This window comes from Cyclopterus lumpus, chromosome 3 (assembly GCF_009769545.1).
Source record: "Cyclopterus lumpus isolate fCycLum1 chromosome 3, fCycLum1.pri, whole genome shotgun sequence".
In the NCBI taxonomy this organism is placed as follows: Eukaryota; Metazoa; Chordata; class Actinopteri; order Perciformes; family Cyclopteridae; genus Cyclopterus; species Cyclopterus lumpus.
In genome coordinates this window covers 8919143-8942400 of record NC_046968.1, presented here as the reverse complement: position 1 = coordinate 8942400, position 23258 = coordinate 8919143, and the positions used below count along the sequence as shown (strand labels likewise).

Sequence of the window (23258 nt, the reverse complement as noted above, 5' to 3'; positions counted from 1 at the left end):
CAATGAATACCACACACAAAGTGCAAGGTGCAAACACAGCACTCTTCAACAGGCCTCTGACCCCCACCTTCTGGACCAAGTGCTGGCCTTGAACAGAGGTAGATGGGAAATAGAAACATTTTACTTCCATTTGGAAAAATCCACCTCAAAACTAACTGACATACAGAATGAAAGTAGGCAAAACAGTCAGCAGTGCAAGAAAAATAAATTACAAAATGACGGAATCCACGGAGTGAGTAATGCAGCCACCACAACCCAGGGAGTGGTGGAAAGAGAAAATCTGGCCTCCACATTAAAACAGTCAGCCCTCCAAGCCACATACAAGACACCAACACAGACAAATAAAAGAAACAAAAGCTCAAATCAACTCAATGCAGAAATGAGGGGAAGTATCCTTGCAGCCTGAGTGTTTACATGAGTGTGGATGAGCTACACCTGTTGTCTATTGGAACCTCGTCAGGCTCACTGAAGGTGGAGCAGCTCAACCTACCACACTTAAATCAGCCATGATGTAAACAGTGATGTAAAACAGAGTTGTCAGATAGGCTACCGTGAATATACTTGTAATCAATGTTTAAAAACAACTGATTTGGCCCTTAAAGACGAACACAAATCTGTATTAGATTTAGGATATAATAGTTGTTATAGTCCCACGCAAAAAAAAGTCAGTTTCACAGCATTTATTTGAGTCCAATCCATTTAATTAAGGCAACATAGGCCACATAACACACAGAGCATGAGCATAGATGACTAATAATAACATTAAAGCCATAATAGGCCTTGCATCTGTTGAATATATTCTTCGGTTTTAGATTTCACCCCTCTCAGTTCAGAAGCCTCCTCATTGTCCTGTTGCCGACGGCGCATGATGTCCTTGGCGATTCGCATGCTGGCAGCCTGTCCGCCGGCCAGGTTGACTGCATGAGGTCCAACCTGTGTGTGTGTGTATGTGTGTGTGTGTGTGTGTGTGAGGGGGAGGCATAAACAACACACAGTCTCTGAAACAATTGTACAAACTGTTGTTGACATTTTTGCGCACTAAACACTGTGCAGAAGACCTGCCTGAAGAGCTGTATACTGCCCCATCAGGTAGAAGGGGCACCCCTCTGCCCACTGTAAGCTCTCCGATATGCACGGCCAGCCATCGATCACCTTCATGGAGGAAGAACCAGTGCATTATTACTATTAGTATTACTGTCGCCTTGTTCAGGTTACATCATGAAAGATGATGCCATCGCTCTTACCTCTGCATCCCTCAGGTAATTAAAAAACATTTTTAAAAAGAACAAAACACAACTTTGTTCCCCTATCCCAGGCCTGGCCAACCCGCGGCTCGCGAGCCTCATGCGGCTCTTTAACTAGTTTCATGCGGCTCTTCAGGAGCTGTCACATGACATGCGTCAAAAATGCTTGGCTGGCGCTGTCATTCACTCCCCCTACAGCTAGATGGCACACTGACCATGTAAGCCTGTTTGAGTGACGTCAAACGAGCGACGAGAGAATCTTTGGTGTGACATCATTTGTGTTGTAAACAATTTCCGTCAAGTTACCTCTTGAAATGGCAGGGGAAAAAAGCACAGCCAAACGAAAATATGAAGAAGAACACAGGACGTTTTTGCCAGAGTGGGAGGGTTTATATTTTTTTGTTAAACGTAATGGCAAGCCGATCTGCCTTATATGTCACGCAGCATTAGCGCATTTCAAAGCTTCAAATCTTCAGCGTCACTTCAGCTCACTCCACCCTAACATCGAACAGGAATTTCCAAAAGGGACTGAACTTCGCAAGAACAAGTTGGTCGCTTTGAAAAGCCAGGCAGAAAAGCAGGTGCAGTTTTTCCAAAAATTTACGAAACACTCGGAGACCGTAACGCTTGCATCATAACAGACTGAAGCTGACCCTGCAGGGTAAGTTAAAAATGCTGCCTGACCTGGTGCAAAGTGTGTTTGCGTTTGTCAACAAACTAAAGCTGTTCGAGGCGCATATTCAAAAGGGAGATTTAACACATTTTCATACTCTGCTAAAAGCCAGTGAGCAAGTCACCAGCGCCGCCCTGAAAAAGAAAAGAGACAGATATGCAACACTGGTTGCAAACCTGCACGAAAGCTTTGTGACCCGGTTCTGTGATCTACAACTGAAAAGACCACAGATTATGTTCCTCGTCGACCCATTTAATGCGGAGACAGACTGTTTGAAAGCCCCGCTCGTCACAGATGAGGCTGCGGCTGAGTTGGAGATGATCGACCTTTGTGAGGAGGATCAACTGAAAGCTGTTTTAAGGGAAGGGACCGTTGAGTTCTGGAAAAGTGTGCCAATTGAAAAATACCCCAACATCAAACGAGCTGCGCTTAAGATACTGTCCATGTTTGGGTCAACGTACGTCTGCGAGTCTGTGTTTTCTACCCTGAAACAAACAAATCAAAGCATCGATCTGTTCTGACTGACACTCATTTGAAAGAATTGCTTAGAGTGGCAACAACAGAATACAAGCCAGATTTGAAGAGGATTGTTCAAGATAAGGAATGCCAGAAGTCTCACTAAGCAGCATAGTAAGAGAAAGATGTTATTGAAAATTATTCTATTATTGTTTGTTTGAACTGAGAGTTTGTGTGTGTGTGAGACAGTGCACACAATGTTAACTGTTGAAAATTACTGATATTATCATGTTGGTGTGGTTATTTTCATTAGATCTGGCTGAGCAGAGGTCTGTGTATGCGTGCATACATGATTAAAAGATGATGTTCTTGTGTACCCATGTGTATGATGTGGCTCTTTGCAGTAACGCAGAAAAAAAAGTGGCTCTTAGTCTCTGACTAGTTGGCCACCCCTGCCCTATCCTAACGTCTTGACACACAGTACATTAACAACATATATTATAAAAAAACATGTTGTGGTTATGTCCGACCCACCTGAATGTGGAATTCCTTCATCACCTCAGACAGCAAGGGGTCCTGTTCGACATCAAGTTGGCAGCCGGTGGCGAGCCAGATCATATCTCCAGTCCAGTGGCCCCCAGTGCTGAGTGAGAGGCTCCAGGCCTGGCTCCTGTAGCACCAGCTGGCTTCACTCACCTGGACAGTCGCATGAGATTGATGTAAAAACCTTCCATTCACCACACTCTCAACTTCACGCCCATGCTCCGCTACCTGACAGTACGTCTTCATGTCCACCCGTCCATTCAGGATGAACGGCTGCAGGTGGACGTAGGCCTCCGGGGTGACGGCTCCTCCTTTCCTCGCCTGGCGAATCATAGCCAGGCGTTTGTGGAGGCTCCGCTCATTGTAGAACTGCCTCAGGTAGGCTTGGCCATCCATCTTGATGCCGTGCTCCACGTGGGAGTAACGGCCCACCAGGCTCTCCACGTCGCCCACGTCAAACTGCTTTAACTGCAGGAGAAACAACGAGGACCTGATGCGCTTGTGCTGGAGGCCGACAGCTATATCTACAGTTATGGTCTGCATGCAGCTTCACACTGTCACTAGACCTGGAGGTGCTTCCTCATGACCCATGTCACACGGCTGGCACCTTGCTGCAGGGCAATTGAGACGACATGAGCGCTGGTCAGACCTCCACCAACTACCATTACTCTCTGCCCTGCCTCACACACTACACACACGTCTACACACACAAACAGCACTTGTAAAGGAAAATTGTGCGACGAGGACGGGGGATCAAATCAAAAACCTCAGGTGAAAGCAACGTTTTATTGATTATTCTGCAAAAAAACAAAAAAAACACTAGTAAATGGGCATTGAGTCTGAAAAAGAAGGCCTAAATATTGTTTCCCTGCAGAGTTTTTCTGTATTATTGTGATGTGACATAATGCTCAGAGGAAAGCTGACTTACCTTGAGTGGGAAAAGTGTCTTTCTGTTTTTGCCGAGCGGTTGGCAGCTGGTGCATGAGGTGCACTGTGTGTTGCAAGCGCTCCTCTGGGTAGCTCTCTGCAATGCTTTTCACCCATGAAGGGATGTTTGCCATCTGGGCACGGGTCGGACCTGTCGCCATAACGACCTGGCGGGCTTTTAGGACGATGCCCTCTTGAAGGTGGACTTGAAAATACCTCACCCTCTTCCTTTCGGTCACTCTCTTGGCTTCACACTCAGCCCTGTCCTCCACCACGGGGGCGATGTGCTCCACTGTTCCCTTCAGCAGCACTTTGTCCAAGTTGTATCTCTCCACCTGTATGTTCAGATTCACTAGCTCAGAAAATAGAAACGCTCAGATCCCGGTGCTCATGCTGCTTAATGGATAACATGTTCACGTATTTTTTCCATCTACTGTAAGTGAAGACACAAATATTTAACAAACGAGTCTAAGATTTTCTTTTTAAAGGTGCAATGTACGGGATTAAGAGCATTGATAAAGCAGCAAACCCCTTCAGCACTGTTAGCACCATTAGCTGTTGCCGCCAGCTCGCCAGTCGACATGTTGAGAGGTGTTGAAAGGCAATAGAATTGCTCCCAATCTCATATAAAGCACCTTTAAAGTGACACGTTTCATTGGAGTATTGTATAATGCAAGCTTGTGATTATATATTTCTATCTGTTCTTTCTTCGATTTCAGATTTCAGAACACACACCCACAAATATATGCTGCGTCTAACCTGATCTTTAAAGAAATCCACACTTAGATTGGTTCCTGGCAGACTGAAGGATAAACTCTTCTTGAGTGTTGTAGTGACGTTGAGGCGTTTCCTCTCTTTCCTGCCGAGCCTCATGTCATTGAAAAATGCGTTTTCGTCCAGAATGTAAACCTGGTCTGGGAGACTGTGAAGCTCTGCAGAGCGATCCGACTTTAAAACAAAGTCCTGCAGGGCTTTCTGACAAAGAAAAACACACACACACACACCTGCTTCTTTACATCCTGTAAAAGCACCTTCCTGGCTTCTACTTCAGGGGAAGTTGGTTGTGCTTCTACCTTATTGAGAGGGTCTGTGTGCACCAGTGTGTGTGAGCGCAGATGAGGGATGTTCAGAGCTGTGAACTGGCTCTCCCACAGAGTTGTCCACTCTCCATAAGAATCCACCACACGGAGACTCAACGGGGGGAAGTGGACCCTCTCTGACATCGTTGACTTGTCTGGTCGCTCCTTCAGTGTCGAGCCTGCAACTAATCACAGAGAGCAAAACACATTGAACTGGGAGTCCGTTTGATTGTGGTGCGTCACATTTATGTCAAAATGAAGAAGTGGGAACAGTGACAAAGGATCAGCCATTTATTGTGTGCCTTCTTTGTGATGCAACCGGGTTCAATAACATTTTTAATTGAATGAATGAAGTCTGAATATCAAGCTGATAGCAAACTCATTCCTGCTGGGAAAATCAACCGGACAGGATCGACAGGCCGAAGTCAAAAGTAAGTCAGGAGAGAAGCTGATGAAAAAATATTGTGATTTACTCAATTCAAATGATTTCTCAAAATAATGAGATAGTTGTACTTGTTCATAATTTGTGTGACTAGTTCAGAATTTAAATTATGACTAGGTAAATCAAACTGATTTAACTGAATTTTAAGTATGAATTATGAGAAATGAAAAAGAAGCGATGACTTACTAGATAAAGATATAACAAAACAATTGACTTACTGACTGGTAATGCAAAAATTCCCCATTTATGTCATTATGTGGCAACTTGTGATTTTTTTTTCATCATCGATTAATCTGCTAATTATTTTCTCAAAGAGTTGATTTCTGAATAGTTGGGGACATTTTTTTGTTTTTTTACAGAACACGGGTGAAAATATCCTTCAGAATCTTCCCAAATTAACATCTTCAAAATATCTAATTTTGTTCGACCAACAGTCTAAAACCCCAACATAAAGAGTTTAGTATTGCATAAGAGCCAAGAGATTAGAACATTCTCACAATTTAGAAACTGGATCGTTGCAATGTTTGACCAATAATAAGTCAAAACTCTCAACTTATGTAAATATGTAGTATATGATTTAGTGAGTGAAACCCAGCTCATGGTACCAGCTGCGACTCTTCTCTTCTTCCTGCCACCGCAGCTTTTGTTGTTTGATGTTTCTGGGTTTGTCTGAGGCCCCGAAGGGTCCGAGGAGGAAGAGGAGGAGGAGGAGGAGGAGAGGGCTAAGTCATGTCCGAGGTCTGAGTGTGGATCAGGGTCAGGGTTGGATAGCAAGCTGGCGAGGGTCAAGGCATGAGGGCCACCCCCTATTATTAACACATCGAGTATCCCCATCTGAAACACACGCAGACACAATACAGACAGGGCAGTGCTGTTGTAGTTGTGATGGTTACTTGTACTTTCAAAGCCAGACAGTTCCTTAAAATATCACATGTGAGTCAATCTGAGGCTATGGCGGTTTGACTTCTCAGATGACCGTTTTTTCGAGTGTTCAGTTCAGCATTCATGAAATGAACTCTATGAATTATTACTAAAGATTAAAACGACACATTTCAAACAACACCTCGTAGCAAAGCTGTGTGTGATTGGTTGAAATAATGAAAGTGCCTCAAACTTTATCATCCAACTGTAAAACCAAGTGAAATGCACTGCAGAGGTCAACGGTACTCGACACCTTCAGCTGCTACGATAATGAAACTGTTCTGGGCCCATGCAGCACATCGTGTATACAGTTTATGATCAGTGCCTCACAATACCTGCTTGAGTTTGGATCGTCACCGCGTGCCGGCCTCTGAGACGGTGGAAATGTGCGGCACTGGGCGGTGGCAGACCTCAAGGTTTTGCGACAGTGGCGTGTGCTTCCCATGTAACTCAATCCACCTCAGAGCCGACAGATTTAGCTGGACTGGAAATAGCTTCAGTGTGTGTTTGTTTGTGTGTGCGTGTGTGTGTGTGTGTGTGTGAGTGTGAGTGTGCCTGTTTAAATATTAGCACAGCTCATCCCAGTATTAAAACTACTTTACTTAATTAAAAAAAAATTAGAATTAGAGGAAATATTCCTACTTCTTAAGCTAAATAAATGTAAAAAGGCCCTTTGGATCAGCTGGAAAATGAATCATCACCGAGCTGAAAAAAGGGCCATTTCTCTTCATGGTTCCCACAGAACGTGATGCATTAATATAGATTAAACTAACCAACAGCAAATAAAGGAGTTGAAAACATCTTCAGCCGTAAAATGCGACACACACATTAATGCAAAAGAGATATCGTACATAATAGTAAAACACAGACAGGGAACAGTTGACCTCATAATGAGTACTTGACAGTTTAACTACATGTTGCTGATAATACTTACACACTTGTACTGAAGTAAGGTTTAGAATGTAGGACTTTTTGTTTTGGGGTATTTTCAGTGTGGTATTAGTACGAGTAGTAATATAAAAATTTTAGACAGAGAACATTTAATAAAATCAAAGTAAAAAAGGTAAAACATGAAGGCTATGTAAACATTTGTTGTTTACTATATTCACCTTTTAATAAAATACCAGCCTGACATCATGTGAAGCCAAAAAGTAACAAAATGGCTATTTTAGTTTGTGAAGAGCCGTTAATGATTGCTTCCTTTCAATTAGGACATTGTTGAACCACACATCGTATACATTGAAATCCACTACAGTTACTGTCACATAGGAAGTCATGCCTTCCCCTAGTTCCTATGTTTAATGTGAGATCAACCATAATTTCCTCTTATTTCTGTTTCCTGTAATAACTTTATAGGTATTACTAAAAATCAAGAAGTGAACATCCAGTAATAGAACAAAAGAAGTGTTCTATTTGACATGCAGTACAGTATAGAATGAGCGTGAGAGTCAGATAACATCACTTGGCTTCTAGCTTTTCTCAGTGAGACCTTTGCTGGTGCTACAGAATGATCACAGGTGGACCAGGTACCGAAACAGATGAACTCTCTCCTCAACTTCTGTTTTATACTAAAAAAGATCAATAAAAAATAATACATCGAGTCTCCGATTTCATTGTACCAATCTTCATTCACTTCCTCTTCTGACATCAGTTCCACATCCATCAGTGTCAGTGGCCTCTCAGTCCTACTTCCCCCTCTGTTCATGCAAAGCGGAAGCACAGACGCACTGGGGGCTTTTAAATGCCAGCGCGTTCCCTGGGGACGGCTTCAGTCTTTTGCTTTACCAGCAACGGACACCGGCAGCACCATGGATCTGGAGGTGGGTGACAGAAATCTTTACCACAGAGCACCGCTATATATATATATATATATATATATATATATATATATATATATATATATATATATATATATATATATATATATATATATATATATATATGGGATGCTTTTTAAAAGATGTGATTGCGTATATTGTGTTGATGTGTAAAGTTTGCCTATCTGTCCGTAAACAGGATTCTATGGTTAAGGGAGGCGTGCTGATTGTCCACCACGTCCACGAGGGAAAGCACCAGTACAAAGTGGAGAATGTGAAGTACAAAAGGGCGTGCGACAAAGCGTTTGCCAGGTATTGATCAGATTGTTGTTTTGTTTTGGATTATGAAACAAACCACACAAAACCCCAAGAAGAAGGATTCTATTTGAAGAGCACTTTTTAAGCACAGACCACAAAGTGCTTTTGAATAAATCTAGTAAGAAAAAGAAAAATGGAAAATATATAACACACAGGATAAGAACAACAGCATAAAGGGCTTTAAAGAAATGTGATTTGAAAACGAGAATTATTATTACTTTATCAAAAACATGATGCAAGAAAATATTAAAAAGAAACTTTGGCATACAGAAATATGACATCACTTTTTAGTCTTTAGAAACAATGACACTGAAAATACAAACTTATTAAATGTGAAATAACCAAAACTTCCAACTTCAGCGGAACAATTTATGTTAATGTTGGACCCCATCACTCAAATTAAGAGGCTGATTCAGGAAATAAAAGTTGACATGGGCTTGAATAACTTCTTTTCTGACTCTCTAAGAGAGTTTTTAATTGTAATGAATGGATTGTGATCCAGATGCTCTGTCGCTCTCTACAGCAACACAGATGGATGGAGTTTCCCTAATTAATGGCTTATAACACAGTTTGTTAACATTACAATTAAAACACCTTAATAAAGCACATGCCTTTAATGTTTTCATTTATGTTCCCAGGAGAGGAGACAAACTGATGCAGATAAACGGCATTGACCTGCAGGATCTCACACCTGAGGAGTTGGCACAGTCCTTAGCGACAGATAATCCAATGCTGGTGAGTTCATTGGCTGACACAGTCTTGCACACTAGTTTATTTTTCTGAATCCGTTGTCACTCATTATTTTAGTGGAATAGTCCACCGTGCCAGACTCTTGTTATACAATATAAATATTAATATTGTTGGACTAAATATACATGTGGTTGTCATAATTCACATGCAAAATGACTTAATGTTAAGTCTTTTCACGATGGTAATTGTCGCTGTTTTTATGGTGTTGTGATTGGGATACACGAAGACATGAAATTGAATGTGAATGTTGCTGACGTGACACTATCTATGTGAACAACTTTACTTGTTATTCACCAGAGGACGAACACACACATTGTCACTTTGACAGTAACTGTGTTTTTAGGTGTTTTAAGGTGGAGAACAGACAGAAATAAACACGGACTAAATACTCAGACACACGTCCAATTCCTCTCTCCCCCTCCCTCCGGTCTTCAGACGGTGCACAAGGCCAGCAGGACGAAAGAGCACACTGAGCAGGTCTTCCCAGCTGAGGACACTTTACATCCCTTCTCCAAGGAATCCACAGTACTCAGTTTCAGCATGGAGATGAGGAGGGAGGAAGACCTGCAGCAGAATGAAGTGGGGCGGGAGGCGGAGAGAGAGGGGGGAGGGGCTAAAGAGGAGGAGGTTTGCCAACCTGAAAACAAGGAGAATGGGGAGAGGGGGGATCTGCTCATCATATCCATGACGAAGACCAGCATCTCCGTGGTGAGCGGGAGGGGCTGCGACAACCGGAGCCCCTGTCAGGAGGGATGTAAGGGCACAGGATGTACCTTTAATGAAGTTGTCATGGTGTCAGAATCCAGCGAGGTGATGCTCGGTGAGTAAGTTGTGTTTTAGTCTACGATCTTCTCTTCTATCCGTCTAATTTGTTCTACATTTTATTGTACATTCATACAGATAGCCTCACTGACATCAGGATCTCTATTTCAACAGAGGAAAGAAAATACAGTAATACAGTCCAGAGATAATTTCCAAAGATTTGCATTTGGAATTCAGAAAAACTGGAGGATTAAGTTCTCCATTATTGTTTTTTGTAAGCTAAATAAACCATTTCATGAAAAGTTGACTTCTTGGGCATACATACATGTCAAGGAAACAGTCAAAAGTTCAGAGAGCAGAGACATGTGCAGTGCAACGCCCTTCTATTGGTAAAACGTATTCATACACAGATAAAATAGGTAGTGAGAGATGAATCACCCTCAATCTTGTTGTTCGTACCAAAGGGTTACGAACTAGGAGCTCCATGCCCTTTGTTTGATTGTTCCCTGTGTCCCTGTGTCCAGTTCCAAGAGGAGGTGGATGTTTACGTCTGCTAAAGTCATTGAACACTGCAATCGAACATTTGCCGTCTCATCTATACCTCAGAGGTCTCTGCTCACAGAAGGCTATATATGCTTCACCGAACCCAGGTTTGTTATTCAGAGCAGCAGATTCATTTACGGTCATCACAAATGTTGTTTTGGATTTCTGTTTTCAATTGATTAGTGAAATCACTTGTTTGTTTTCATTTCTTTCGTGTCCAGAGGAGATGACCATTTACTACTACAAGTCAACCAGTTTCACCTTCAGAGGACAGCCCGTGGTCCTGAACTTTAGCAAGTCCAACTGCTTCCTCCGGTGCTGCAAGGAAGGGGACAGGGTGTTTCCTACAAGTGGAGGTAATAACTGCTACTGCGTGAGTTCATGTACACATAGTTAGATTTAACATGCATCGACCTGACTTTTGCTCTAAAGTGACCAACAGGTTGACACTTTTTGGCTTTCCTGAAATTTAAAACCAAACTGTTACATGGACTACCATTTGGCAGCTGAAAAGGCTCATGAATACTTGGACACAGACAACATCACTTGAATGACTCAATCTCGTCGACTAACTGAAGTGAAAATAATCTTTGTTTGGCTGAGCGGCAATACTCACAAACATGGGCACATGCTACGGCTAGCATCCATTTAGCGGGTCAAAGATCAGCAGCACTTGTTTGGATGCAGTTTCTCTCATGAGTATCTGTTGAAAGAGAGCGGCACAAGATAAAGAGGGAAGTAGTTACTGTCAGAAACAAAGGAAGAGTCCTTTTCTCTTATGTTTGCATTCTTTAAGGTCACAGAATGTCGTGAAAACGGTCCTCGTCCCATTTAATGTACTGCACAACAGCATGTGTCTCTCTATCAGGCGATATCCATGGTTTATTACTATTTAGGTTCGGACAAGTGCATTTGGTGAAGAATTAGGATCTACATATCATTTAAAACCCAAAGTGTAGGATTGGGAACTTGATCTGGGATTTCAGCTACTTGTCAGAAATGACTCGCTCCAACCTCTGAAAAATATATAATGTCATTAAGTGTTAAGTGGCAAGTCTCCAGTCATGCTCTGTGTGGCTGTACGTAAGCACAGCGCTGGTTTTAGCTAATTGCTCACATAATGCTTGCTTGTTAATGTTTGCAGGTATAATGTTTACTCACCATCTTGCTGATGATACTTACAGTGCATACTTTTACTGAAGTAAGGTTTTGAATGTAGGACATTGCTAATATTTGTTAATAAGCACTAAACACAAAGTTATGCGGAGGCTGATGGGAATGTCATGAGTTATTATGCAGGTATTCGGTCACCGCCTTTCTGCCAGGATGTTAAAGAGCCACCTGTCCTCTTCATGACGGATGTCCACATCTTTGTTGTTGCTGCAGACTTGCGAGAAGCAGAGGTTGAAGAAGATCTCCAAGAACGACGAGGGCGCCCTCTCCTTCGTCTTCTACATGAAGGCCGGGGGGACCAAACATCGGACGTTTGAGTCAGCGCTGCACGGCGGCTGGTTCATCCAAATAGACACCACCGATTTAGTGGCCATGGCAACCCTGGATGGAGGGACGGGGAACGAATCGTTCCTCTTCGTCATTCAGACTTAAGTTTACCATTCAAATTCACGTGCCGGAAAGACAAACATGAGAGGAGTTCTTTAGTTTGACCCACCTGGGCCTGTGACAGAAAAAACACGTCACTGTGTCAAATTCTGTTATTGCAGAAGTGTGTAGATATGTATCATACAACTAGATCTAATTAAAAAATGTTTTGTGTGCGTGTAAGCATGTAATCTATTTTGTTGTTTATGGTGACCTTTCAAACTGATTGTTGTTAATATTTTGTGAATTTTATTAAACAATTTTTATATTCAAAATAAATGTGATTTGTTTATTTGACACTTTTTAATAAAGACATGTTGTGAGCGCAATTTCATATAATTTAAAAATACATAATACGGGGTAAATGTCCATTATTAATAAAAAACTATACTCAAAATAGCACAGTCAAGGCACCTTAAGTGTAGTTGTACCATTATACTAATTATGCACTTATAGTAAGTATAATATTAAAAGGGTGTCAAAAGTAGAACACTGAATAGATTTACATGGAGGTATATTTGGCATACTAAAATTACCTGCAATCATATATACTGTTTTACAATGGTATTCACTATAAAATAACCTGACAAACTAAAACTTATAACACGTAAACACATTTAGCAGAATGCCGATGTTTGACGAGAGGGATGCTCTGAGGACATCTTCCTTCTGTTCTTCAGTGGACTCAGAAACCAGTTTGTTCATCGTCATTGTCCTCGTAGGCTTTGTTAATGTGTCCATCAATGGTTGTATCGTAAGGATTCTCCGTGACTACATTTGCAGCTTTCCTACAAACACACAAGAAACACAGTTACGTCTCACAGTCATGGAAGTAAACTGGTCCAACACTGTGTAGAAACGGGTCTCAGTCTTGAGACCAAAAACTCACTTCTTGCGGTCTCTGACACCGGAGATGACAAGGAAGAGGCCCCCGAGCACCACAATTCCCATGACCACCCCAAACACCACCAGCCACACCTCCACCGGCTGCTCCACGAGAGGGGCGAGCGTTGCTGGGATACCCACGAATTCCAGCGTACTGTCATCCAATTGGAAGGCATCGTTGATTCGGCCTCGACTTAACCTGTGATCAATATTGAAATGCTTTTATCATTGCTCACACATATCGACTGTCTCTAGGGAAAGGTCACACTGAGTTGATTATAGCAATTATAGAAATGTAACTGGAATGCTAACAGCCCTGTTTAACAAAGTTTGTTAAAAATAGTTGTTGAGATACTTGCGTCTGGGACAAAGCGGTGGTCGGACACACCATCATAACTCCACTATTACAGCTGCTCGTACATGTGGTATGTAATGGAGATACACTTGTCACGCGTTGAATGAAGCTTGTGCCTCACCGTATGGCAGCCTCCACATCCTCTTTTGGGATATGCATGGTGAGATTTGCAGGGTTGGTGACCAAGATGTAGAAGGAGATCCTGGGAGTCTCTTTATAGGCGAGGACGTTCTCTGCTCTGCCGGTACAAACCAAGAAAAGCTCTCAAACTGATGTGGTAACAAAAGATAGTCAGATGAAAACAGAGCATAAAGTATATCTCCATATCTTTGTGGTATCTCAGGATGGTACTGACGTGAAGACGGAGGTCTCGTTCCTTTGGCTGTAATACTGCCTCAAAGCGTAGGCAATGTTGGCCTTGAACAGGTACAGCTCGTTGGCGTTCCAGGAATACTGAAACACATTTCAATTGATAAATATTTGCCATGGTATCAAACCGACTGAAGTTCACTTCAAAGGTGCAAAATACACTGTAGTCAGCTATTGCAACCCTTAAACTCAAATAGATATTCTGATAATGATTAATAATACTTACAGCATTATCACCCATGGCAGCCTTCAAACTGAGCCTCACTTTAATGGCATTCCCTGAATCTGTAAAAAAAAGGATAAATATGTAATAGTCATCAAATCTTCACCAAACACATAACACATTTGGCTGACCGTGAACACAGCATTTGATTTTAGATATAACTATATGTCATGCACTTTTTGTTGCCATTGTGCTACTTATAAGTCATGAAACACGGAGTAAAGAGTAGAAAGTTGCACTCACAACCATTTTCTTCAAGAAATACGCATTTTAGTGATGTGGTAATGCGATTTTGGTCATGCAAATAGTAGTGACTTAATCTGTGTTTTTTATGCTTCCTTAAAAATGTCCTCAGGGATTTTTTTTTACTTCAGTGCCCTTGTGTGAAGTGGCAGCGCAAACATTTCATCAGAAGTCATATAAGAAAATATTATGTTATTACGTAATGGTGGAGAGTTTTATATGCCTCTGGCAAAGCTTTCAAATCTATCAAAAACAGTTCAAATAACTGTGTTTGGTGTGGACTTTAATGCTACATTAACCCCATATGGCAGGATGGACACACTCAACCCAGATAAGCAGTAGGGAGGCTTTAAGGAATAGCTCGGCATTTTGGGCACTTTGCTTATTTAGCAAAGAGTAAGATGAGAAGATTTCTACATATCTTTACAATGAATACAAACCTTGAAAGGGTTAGCTTAGCTTAGCACAAAGACTGGAACAGGTGGAAACTCCTAATAAAATCCACCCCCAGCAACTTTAAAACTCTCTAACGAACACATTATATCTGCTTTGTACGCACAGTAGAAGAACAACACATTTTGGACTTAAGGGGGATGTGTCGACTATGATTACTTTTTTTTGTTTTTACAAATTAAACACAAAATCTCTCATGTGTTCATTAGAGGTGCTGGTACAAAGCCAAGCTAGCTGCTCCAACCGGCTGTCGGTGGTAGCATCATTATCTACTATAAAATATTTTTTTACTTCAGTGGTGATAATAATCTTCAATATCGTTTGCACTCACATGGATCTATTGCTGTCTTCCAGCCGACAGTCCTTTGGTTTTTCTTGTTCTCTGTCTGCAGCCAGTCATGAAGCTTTTGGAAATAATCCAACAGAGGGCGGGCGTCCATCCTAACATCACCGGATATCGTATTCAAAGCCCTCGTCCAGGACTGGGACCTTCCCAGCTCTAACATATTCCTAAAAGGAACCATTGGTGATGCATTACTGTAGCATTTCACAGGGACAACCCAAACAACTACATTGGATTATCTGACTGCCTTAGAGGAGCAGGAAGCTGTCTGTACCTCAGTTTGGTTCCTGCTGCTGTAGAATTAGTAATGTCACATGAAGACAAGGCCCCCGTATGGCCAGCCGCATCGCAGAGCGCTTTCTGGAACTGGAACTGGTAGATGGTTCTCGTGAAGTACCTGTATTCACAACCAGCGGCACACACATACACTTAGATCTCTCTCATGGCTTGAAGCCATCTAAAGCATGCAGCCCTGTGCAGCCCTGTCTCCAACAAAATGACGTTTTGACTAACTAACTACTTGATTAAGTTTAGGCCACACACTTACTTGGTTAGGTTAAGTAAAGGATCATGGTTTGGCTTCAAATTTGTATTTTGTTATGTAATTTAAGTTACAAATTAAAATAGTTCACTTTTGGTTTCACGCTGGACACGAGCAACGACCTCCTGGTCCATACTTGTGAGAAGTCCAAAACAAACATAGTCGAGAAGAAAATATGTTTCAATTGAAGCGTTCTTGACGGTGGCTGCACTTGGTAGTTTTGTTGTATGGGAATGTAATTTGTAGGAAGCCGGGCTACTTTTTACTCCACTGACAGATGTCAGATGTTCACTCTCTGAGGTCATGAATAATCTAAAATGAAGGTTCTAGATTACAGGTGTCATTACATAGTAATTTAATCTGTAAATCGAGTTTTACAGTAAGTGGCTTTTTAGGGGAAGCAAGCAGGTTGGCAGGTTTCTGGGCAAAACTGATTGGAAAAATAAAAAAACTAGAAAGCAAAACACCTTTATTTGAACAGGTGACAAGAAGACATAGTGAGTGCTGTAGAGCTTGATTTAAGAAACGTTAGGAAGCGGTTTTCTTAAAAAAAAAAACTTTTAAATTGATCTTGAGAACCAAAACACGGACAGAACACTCGTTGACTGATTTTAAGAAAGTAAAGGTTCAGAGTGGCTGAAGATTATTCTCATTATTTCACGACTATTACGAGTATGCTTTTATGTCACGGAGGCACAGCCTCACAGCTGGGGAGTGTTACCTGATGAAAGAGTAGTCTCCAGACACGTGGAACAGAGCAGGCGGGTCGCAGTAGGTCTCGTCTCTCGGCGCCGGCTCCACCACCCCCACCAGCTCCCTCCTGTCACGACAACAGAGAGTCAGCACTGCCGCAGGCCCGAGCTGGAGCCCGCGGCCGAGGTCACACAACATGAAAAGCGACAAGACTTGCTTACAGTGTGTCCACCTCAGATTTCATCATGACCATATTTCTGATTAAAGGGATTAATACGTCCGCAGGTTTATATGCGATTTACCCCGTGGATTTTCACAGGCTGCATAAATAAACTGGAATATGTGCAGCCCCCCCCCCCCCTCACATGATGCTCTGCTTACTTCATCTCCCACCAGCGCTTCATCCAATCATCCTTGGTGATGTTCCCCGCAAACACCTGCCACCTCCACTCCTCCAGCATGTAGGTGAACGGCAGCGTGGCCACGATGGTGAGAGCCTGTTTCAGCAAGAAGTTGATCTCCGTTTCTGCGAGGCAAATGAACACGAAACATTTCATGACGCAGGAAGTGAAAAGGCTCAGGAAAAGCTGGTCTGAACATCACTTCAGAAGTTGAGCTATGAAACACCATTCTCGCAGATAAATAATATTTGTTTCTGGGACATTTCTGCAGAAGCGCAACGTGTTCAGCCCTCTGTGTTTGATATGCTGTTTATGACACGTATGTCAGACTGTGTGAGTACACCAGCGTTACCAGTGAGCAGGAGGCCCACGGTCTTGTTCTACTTGATTAACTGGTTTCACTGCAGCAAACAGGTGAATGCAGGTGTGACACGGTCTGTCCTGGTGGCCCCAACAGGGCTGAAGCTATTTTTATCCAACATGCCAATTGAGGGCAGCAACCCAGAGACATGTTAGTCATACCTGCTCTCAGTTCAGGCCGTTTGTTCCGTCACCGTGATTTCTATGGGCCAGGTTAACAGAATATTTATCAAAACTTCTTTTGATATTCAGGATTTTCAAGTTTTTTGGCCACTTGAGATATAGTGTAACACTGACATATTAGCTAAATTGATTTTTTTAAAAATGTTAACAAATTTAGCAGACCTTTGAAGTTGAGTCCTGAAGAATGTTCTGTAAGTCCAACATTCACTTTTGCTCTGTTTTGGCCACGAAGTCCCGAAGGCTTTTTCGCGGTTCAGTGCTCCCCCTTTTGTCACTACTCTGTCTGCTGTTGGCTTACAGAGCGTTCACCTTACACAAACTACGCTGTTATTCTTTATAAACTGATGAAGTGCTGAAGTTATTCTTTCTCCAGCATCTTTTGTTTCCAAACAGTTTCCAGTGTATCACCACCTCCTCCTGGCTACAGGTTGTCATGTAGCCCAGAAGGACAAAACCGATTGTCATCAGATTTGTGATCTGGCCAACAGAGACTTGTGTATGTGTAAATGAAAGTGTCTTAAATTTCATCTGGGCTGTATCCGGATACGAGACACTTGTAAATGGAGGCCAATAGTCATTTCATCCGTTGTTATGACAACAGCATTGATGAAAGCAGCTTGTGAAGCAACGTTCCTTTGGTTTGATAATTGTCATTGTTATCTACAATTAATAATACCATTGTCATCAAGGAAGTCAACAGGCAGGAGATTCAGGCTCTTCAGGTGTGAGGGCGTTGCAGCAGAGAGGGACATGATTTCTCCGACAGCCTCGTGGAAGCCCTCGTTGGCTCCGTCCCTCAGGAGGTAGGACAGGTTACGGTAAGCCATCTGGTACTGGTTGTGACCCATCTCATGGTGCACTGTGAGGAAGTTGTCCATGTTGACCGTGGTGCACATTTTGATCCTGAAGGCATCACAGGCCGTTATAATGTGGGGATGAAGGCGGGGCATGATGCCATGCCATATACACTGTACCAATAAAAGAGTGTGTGCAATCACAGTTTCTGATGAGTCAGACGCTGAAGGCCAATGTGTTTAATTGGTTTTGACTTCATAGAGACGTTAGTTATCTTTATCAGCAGGAAAGAATGACTCTGAGATTAATGTACATTATTGTTCCAGCATGTTCATATTTATGGCTCTCGTGTACTGATTTATAATTAGATAAATCTTCGCATGACAGCACATAAAACCCATTCACATCTTTTTTTACAAAGCGCTGCTTGTGTTTAGGTCAACTGTCCCAATTGTAAGCTGAACATGAATCTCTTAATATGTGCATGTGTGTGGGTCTCCCTACCGAAAGTCCTCTCTGTTTCCCATGTCCCAGGCTGTGGGGTGACAGACCACCTTGCGTCCGTCGTCAGGCTTCACCAGCATGGAGTCTTCCCAGAAGTTTGGGAACATCTTGTACAGGCCCACAGACATGAAGAACTTCTCTGCTTCATTGAAAAGATGCTGCTCAGTCCAGCCCTGAAAGTCAAAAGGACATTTGACGGAAGATTTAATTTCCATTAGAGGATTTTAGTGTCTTGTTTCTTTAATATCTCGATCCCCTGCATGCGTTTATGAGACATAGATTTTAACAACACAGAATATCCGAATCAACTAAGTTGTACTGAACCTTCTCCACCATGGCTTTGCTGACATCAATATCTGGTTTACCCGGGTAGGGGACTGACAGAGGGTACAGGTTGGTCCAGAATCTTCCCCACATGTCACCTGATCAACACAGAAGGTAATTATTTCTAACTGTAAGTCATCAAAGGAGACACTGAGCTATTCCTCCTACAGTAGACCAGTACATTTCAATTAAACACCAAATATGGCCATTATGTCACAAAGGTTGTATGTCTTTTTCCTTTTTCTTTGTCCTGTACTGTTACCTTAAAAGGGACGGTTCGCTCAAAAACTAAATCTAAAATATGTATATATCAAGTAAATCAAGATAATCCACATAACTATTTATTCCGACCATATAGTTCATCCATGAAACTGCTCACGTCAAGGTAACCGGGTCATGGTTTCTGGAGACATTGCTGCTGGAGAAAGACATCTCTACAGACAATATCTCAAAAACTAAGGCAACTCCCACCAAAACAATCTAGATTAAAGAAAACGAGCACGACAGCATATTAATAGAAACAAATATTTATACAAATATAATATTCTTTTTGGGTGAACTATCTCTTCAAAATGTCTGTGTCCATTCAAATCCTCTTGCTCTGAGGATGTATTCTTCATATGGGGACATCCATTGCACCGTAAAATGTCATAAGGTAATTTATGATGATATTATTATTCTCATATTATTATATACGCCTGAGTTACAGTACACATTTGTTGTTACATGTTGGACTTTACAACGTGCTCTATTGCTGCACAGCATTTATATATGACACATTTGTTGGACATACCCAACAGGTGGGCTGGCAGAGGTCCTTCTGCATCAATGTGTCCTTTGTAGGCCCCCATAAGCTTGGCTCTCACATAGGCATGCAGCTCCTTGTATAAGGGCATGATCTGACAAAATAAATAGTTGTTGTCAATTACTTCACACAGTCAATAACAAACTGTACATTCGTCCTCTCATGACCGTCGGTGCTCTGACACGCGAGGCATCGGGTCCACTGACGTACCTCTTTGTAGACAGAACGGACATCTTCCATCAGCTGGTCTCTGGTGTACTTGAACTGGGCTTCCTCCTCAATGGTCTCATAGTTAGATCTCCAGTAAGCTCCATAGTCTTCAAAACCTGTCAGAGTGTGAGTCAGACACATGACCGTCACTATGCCAGAAGGTGGGTTTTATAATGCACGAGTTTGAGGTTATGAGAAGGCAACATGCTGCTGTTTTTGTCAACTTGTGTTACAACGAGCTCTTGGGAGGATCCGTCATGTATGATCACTGAACACTATCAGCTGTGTGTTCGTCCTGCACACAATCTAGTTTATTAGATTATCCATAGCGTTCCTTTACAATATTTCCACTGGATGTGATGAAAGTGTGGTAATTATTGAAGCCCTGGTCCCTTTGCATCCACAACTTAGCAAGAGCATGCCATTCACACATTAAAAACAATACACGTCAACAACGGCAGTGGCGTGTATTCTTTTTATCTGTATCACCGTTTAGTTTGGCAGCTTCATTCTTCAGGTCCACGTAGTCTTCGTAGAGAGGCCTCATCCTCTTGCCCACCTCTCTCCTCCAGCCCTCCCACACATGCAGACGCTCAGAGTAGTCCAGGCTGCTGGCCATTACATGCTCCAGGCCTGAAAACAAAGGAGCGCGTCAGTGTTCATTGGTCCAATGAAGACATGTTTGCCTTTCATCAAAATAACCCCAAAAAAGGGGGGGGGAGATTACAATGTACTGTATTTTACATGCTCATCACATTTTTATTGTAAATCCCAAACTAAAAAGTAAGTAGTAACTATAACTATCATTTAATTATAGTGGAGTGGAAAGTACAATATTTTGCTCCAAAATGTAGAAGTATAAAGTGGCATAAAATAGATACTAGTCAAGGAAAGTAAAAGTACTTCAAAGTAATAGTAATTGTTTAAGTGCACTTTCAACAGTTGAAAAGATAGAAGTGGGGTTGTGTATTTGTCCCTTTTCCTGTTGCTTGTTCAAAATGAAAGAACTAAACATTATAAAGTTGGTCATAACATAATTCCCACAATGCATTACAGTATCTTGGTAAAAACACCTCTGTTCAAACACGTTCATAAAAGACCTTTTCCTTTTCTCGGTGACTGTGTTAATTATAAACTGCTTTATCTGACAGTAGCAGGCCGCCACGTCGTGATAACCGCTCCTTACAAACAGAGTCGTAACCTGGCTCCAAAGTCTGGCAGTTCTGGGGGTCGTCCATGAGACACACCGTCGCCGTGCTGTAGATTGTACTCATTTCACTCATGATCTTACTGAGCTACAAACGAAAGGAGGATATGTTTAGGTCGATGAAGCGCTGAAGACGAGTCTTTGCAGCTTTTAAAACATGAAAAGAGTTTTAAGACGTATCCAAACAGAACGAAAATAAGTCTTACATGTGCAGCTTTATCTGCGGATAGGGCACCAGAGCCTTTGTCTTGTAGGGAGATGAGCTGTAATTTGATTTGTGGATCATTGATCTGGTCGATGGGGAACTGCCGGGACCCATCTGACATATTGGTGTAGAATTTGGCCCAGATTTGCCCCTCCTCTGACTGGGTAGAATGAAAAGAGACACGTCAAAATACAGGTGTCAGTGTACAGCAGCTCCACCATCTGCATTTCTGAGAAGCTCCCTGAATGCTCACCAGCTTGTCCGAGTTCTCCTCGGTGATGTTGGTGTTTGTAGGCCCAGGATGCCAGCGAGTACTGGTACAATACGCCGGGTGGGCCTCCTCGTCGAACGTCTGCAGGAACGCATTTGCCTTGTTCTCCACATCTGACTGAGCAGAGACAGGCGCAGGACACAGCCAGCAGCACTACGAGGAGGCGAGCAGACATCTTGGCTGCTTCAGCTCCCTCCATCCAAACACAAACTGGGAGAAGGAGAGGCACCGGTGCTCTGTTATACAGTTGGCCTTTGGACAGCAGAGCTGTAACTAAGGGTGTATCTGAGTTTTCATTTACAGATATGACATCGCTGGGCTGTGTTCACATGGGGGGCGAGTCTGTGATAGGCTTTGATACGTTACACATATTCATAACATGGATCTCTTTTAAAAGCTCTGCAGGTAGTTGTGTTTAAGCAAATAAAAAGGTCTCTGTCTGTTTCCTATGAGCTCGTCAACACGATGACACACTCATCAAAAATCTTTTGGAATAAATTTTAAAGCTGCTGACCAATGTGTACATTATCATAAATAAAATAAACATTTGTCACCTTTCAGCCAAAAACTTTAATGATGAAACTGAGGAATGCATTGTCTCCATTTACTGCATTTAGATTATAATATACTTTCCTAAAACTTTATATCATATGACTTTTTCCTCAACTGATGTAATTTGTTGTAATAATTGTATATGATTTATTGGAAATGTATTTGTATTGCTTGTTTTGAAAGGTCCCATACAAATAAAGTGTTCATTATCACTATCGAATATAATACAAGATAGTGGAGGGGAAAGTGTGCTCCTAGTTGTTTCTACTGATTTCCTTACTGAAGTTTCATTTCTTAAACACAACATGACCTTTTGAGGAGAAAAGTCAAGGAAAACAGGAAACAATAGCATTAGACGAAGATCCAACCTTCTTATCGGGTTGGCGGTGGATTTCCCACCACCAGATAAAACACACTGTTGAGCCATAATCGCTGATAAGAAATCAGTCACGAGGGCAAGGTTTATTATTTGGATTTATTACCAACATCAAAACATATTTGCTCTCTTTCTCTGCAATAAATCGAGCAATAACTAACATCGGTTAAATAAAGACGGAAAATGAATCAGAATAGTTTTTTAATCCAAGAGAAATCTCTCAGTGCTCTGATTCAGGCTTGTTTTTGGACGGCAATCCATTTATTTGTGCTTTTAAAAGTGCCATTATGTTAATTAATCATGTTTCAACCAGAACAGCAAGCGCACTCAAAGGTAGTGCACCTGTTTTCACACCAGTGGGAACCCTAATCTGGTGCAACAGCGCCGCCCTGGTGGACACAGTCGGTTTTTATCACGTTGATTAATTAAGGACAGGTTCTCGTTTGTGTTCTGTCCGTCTCAATGTTAACAATACTTATACATATTCACATTAACACTGTATTGGTTGCTTTAATTGTTATTCCTGTCTATATCCGGTGTCAAGCATTCTCTTCTCTATGTGGTTTCAATGTAAGTGACAAAATACCTAGAAACTGTAGCTGTCACACATGTTGCGGAGTAAAAAGTAAAGTCACATATTTGCTTCTGAAATATAGTGGTGTAAAAGTAAAGTAGCATAAAATTGAAATAGTTAATACTTCAATTTGTACTTAAGTACAGAACTTTTGAAGAGGGGCAAAACCATGGTGTAAAATACTCTGGTACAAGGACTTAAATGTTACTAAAGTAAAATTACATGAAGGAATGGACGATTGAAAAGTTAACATTTGAGCCACATGAGGGAGCCTGAACGCTTGCATTGTTCTGATAATTGGAGCCTATCTAT

At 41.9% G+C, this 23258-nt stretch overlaps 3 protein-coding genes across 3 annotated transcripts; 1 reads left to right on the top strand and 2 right to left on the bottom strand.

Annotated features, from left to right (window-relative positions):
- Window positions 1-665: 665 nt before the first annotated feature.
- On the bottom strand, window positions 666-6198 carry zgc:113276 (uncharacterized protein LOC553748 homolog). Its single transcript, XM_034563219.1, has 10 exons — window positions 5970-6198; window positions 4917-5107; window positions 4603-4818; window positions 4099-4178; window positions 3845-4065; window positions 3483-3604; window positions 3145-3384; window positions 2908-3069; window positions 1063-1152; window positions 666-933 (listed from the first exon to the last, which is right to left on the bottom strand). The coding sequence occupies exons 1-10, from the start codon at window positions 6196-6198 to the stop codon at window positions 763-765; spliced, it is 1722 nt and encodes a 573-aa protein (XP_034419110.1). The 3' UTR covers window positions 666-762.
- On the top strand, window positions 1504-12288 carry il1fma (interleukin-1 family member A). The gene is given in 9 exon segments (XM_034528995.1): window positions 1504-1905; window positions 7937-8105; window positions 8302-8414; window positions 9059-9155; window positions 9606-9990; window positions 10457-10582; window positions 10697-10815; window positions 10817-10831; window positions 11862-12288. Coding segments are annotated over 8 exon segments (1191 nt in total). The 5' UTR covers window positions 1504-1905; window positions 7937-7988; the 3' UTR covers window positions 12081-12288.
- A 115-nt stretch (window positions 12289-12403) lies between these two features.
- ace2 (angiotensin I converting enzyme 2) lies at window positions 12404-21619 on the bottom strand. Its single transcript, XM_034527722.1, is given in 21 exon segments — window positions 12404-12862; window positions 12964-13158; window positions 13436-13552; window positions 13670-13767; window positions 13910-13968; window positions 14934-15112; window positions 15220-15342; window positions 16208-16306; window positions 16561-16705; window positions 17800-18026; window positions 18423-18595; window positions 18747-18844; window positions 19540-19645; window positions 19762-19877; window positions 20251-20394; window positions 20963-21056; window positions 21175-21333; window positions 21427-21462; window positions 21464-21496; window positions 21499-21573; window positions 21575-21619. Coding segments are annotated over 21 exon segments (2424 nt in total). The 3' UTR covers window positions 12404-12759.
- Between the last annotated feature and the right edge of the window lie 1639 nt (window positions 21620-23258).

Bases quoted from the DNA above. Each gene is read 5' to 3' on its own strand.
- zgc:113276 (XM_034563219.1), bottom strand. From the start codon at position 6,198: ATGGGGATACTCGATGTGTTAATAATAGGGGGTGGCCCTCATGCCTTG. The intron at 4,179-4,602 runs GTTAGACGCAGC...CTGAACATACAG, and splicing joins TGGATTTCTTTAAAGATCAG to GTGGAGAGATACAACTTGGA. The intron at 3,070-3,144 runs GTAGCGGAGCAT...GCGACTGTCCAG, and splicing joins ACATGAAGACGTACTGTCAG to GTGAGTGAAGCCAGCTGGTG.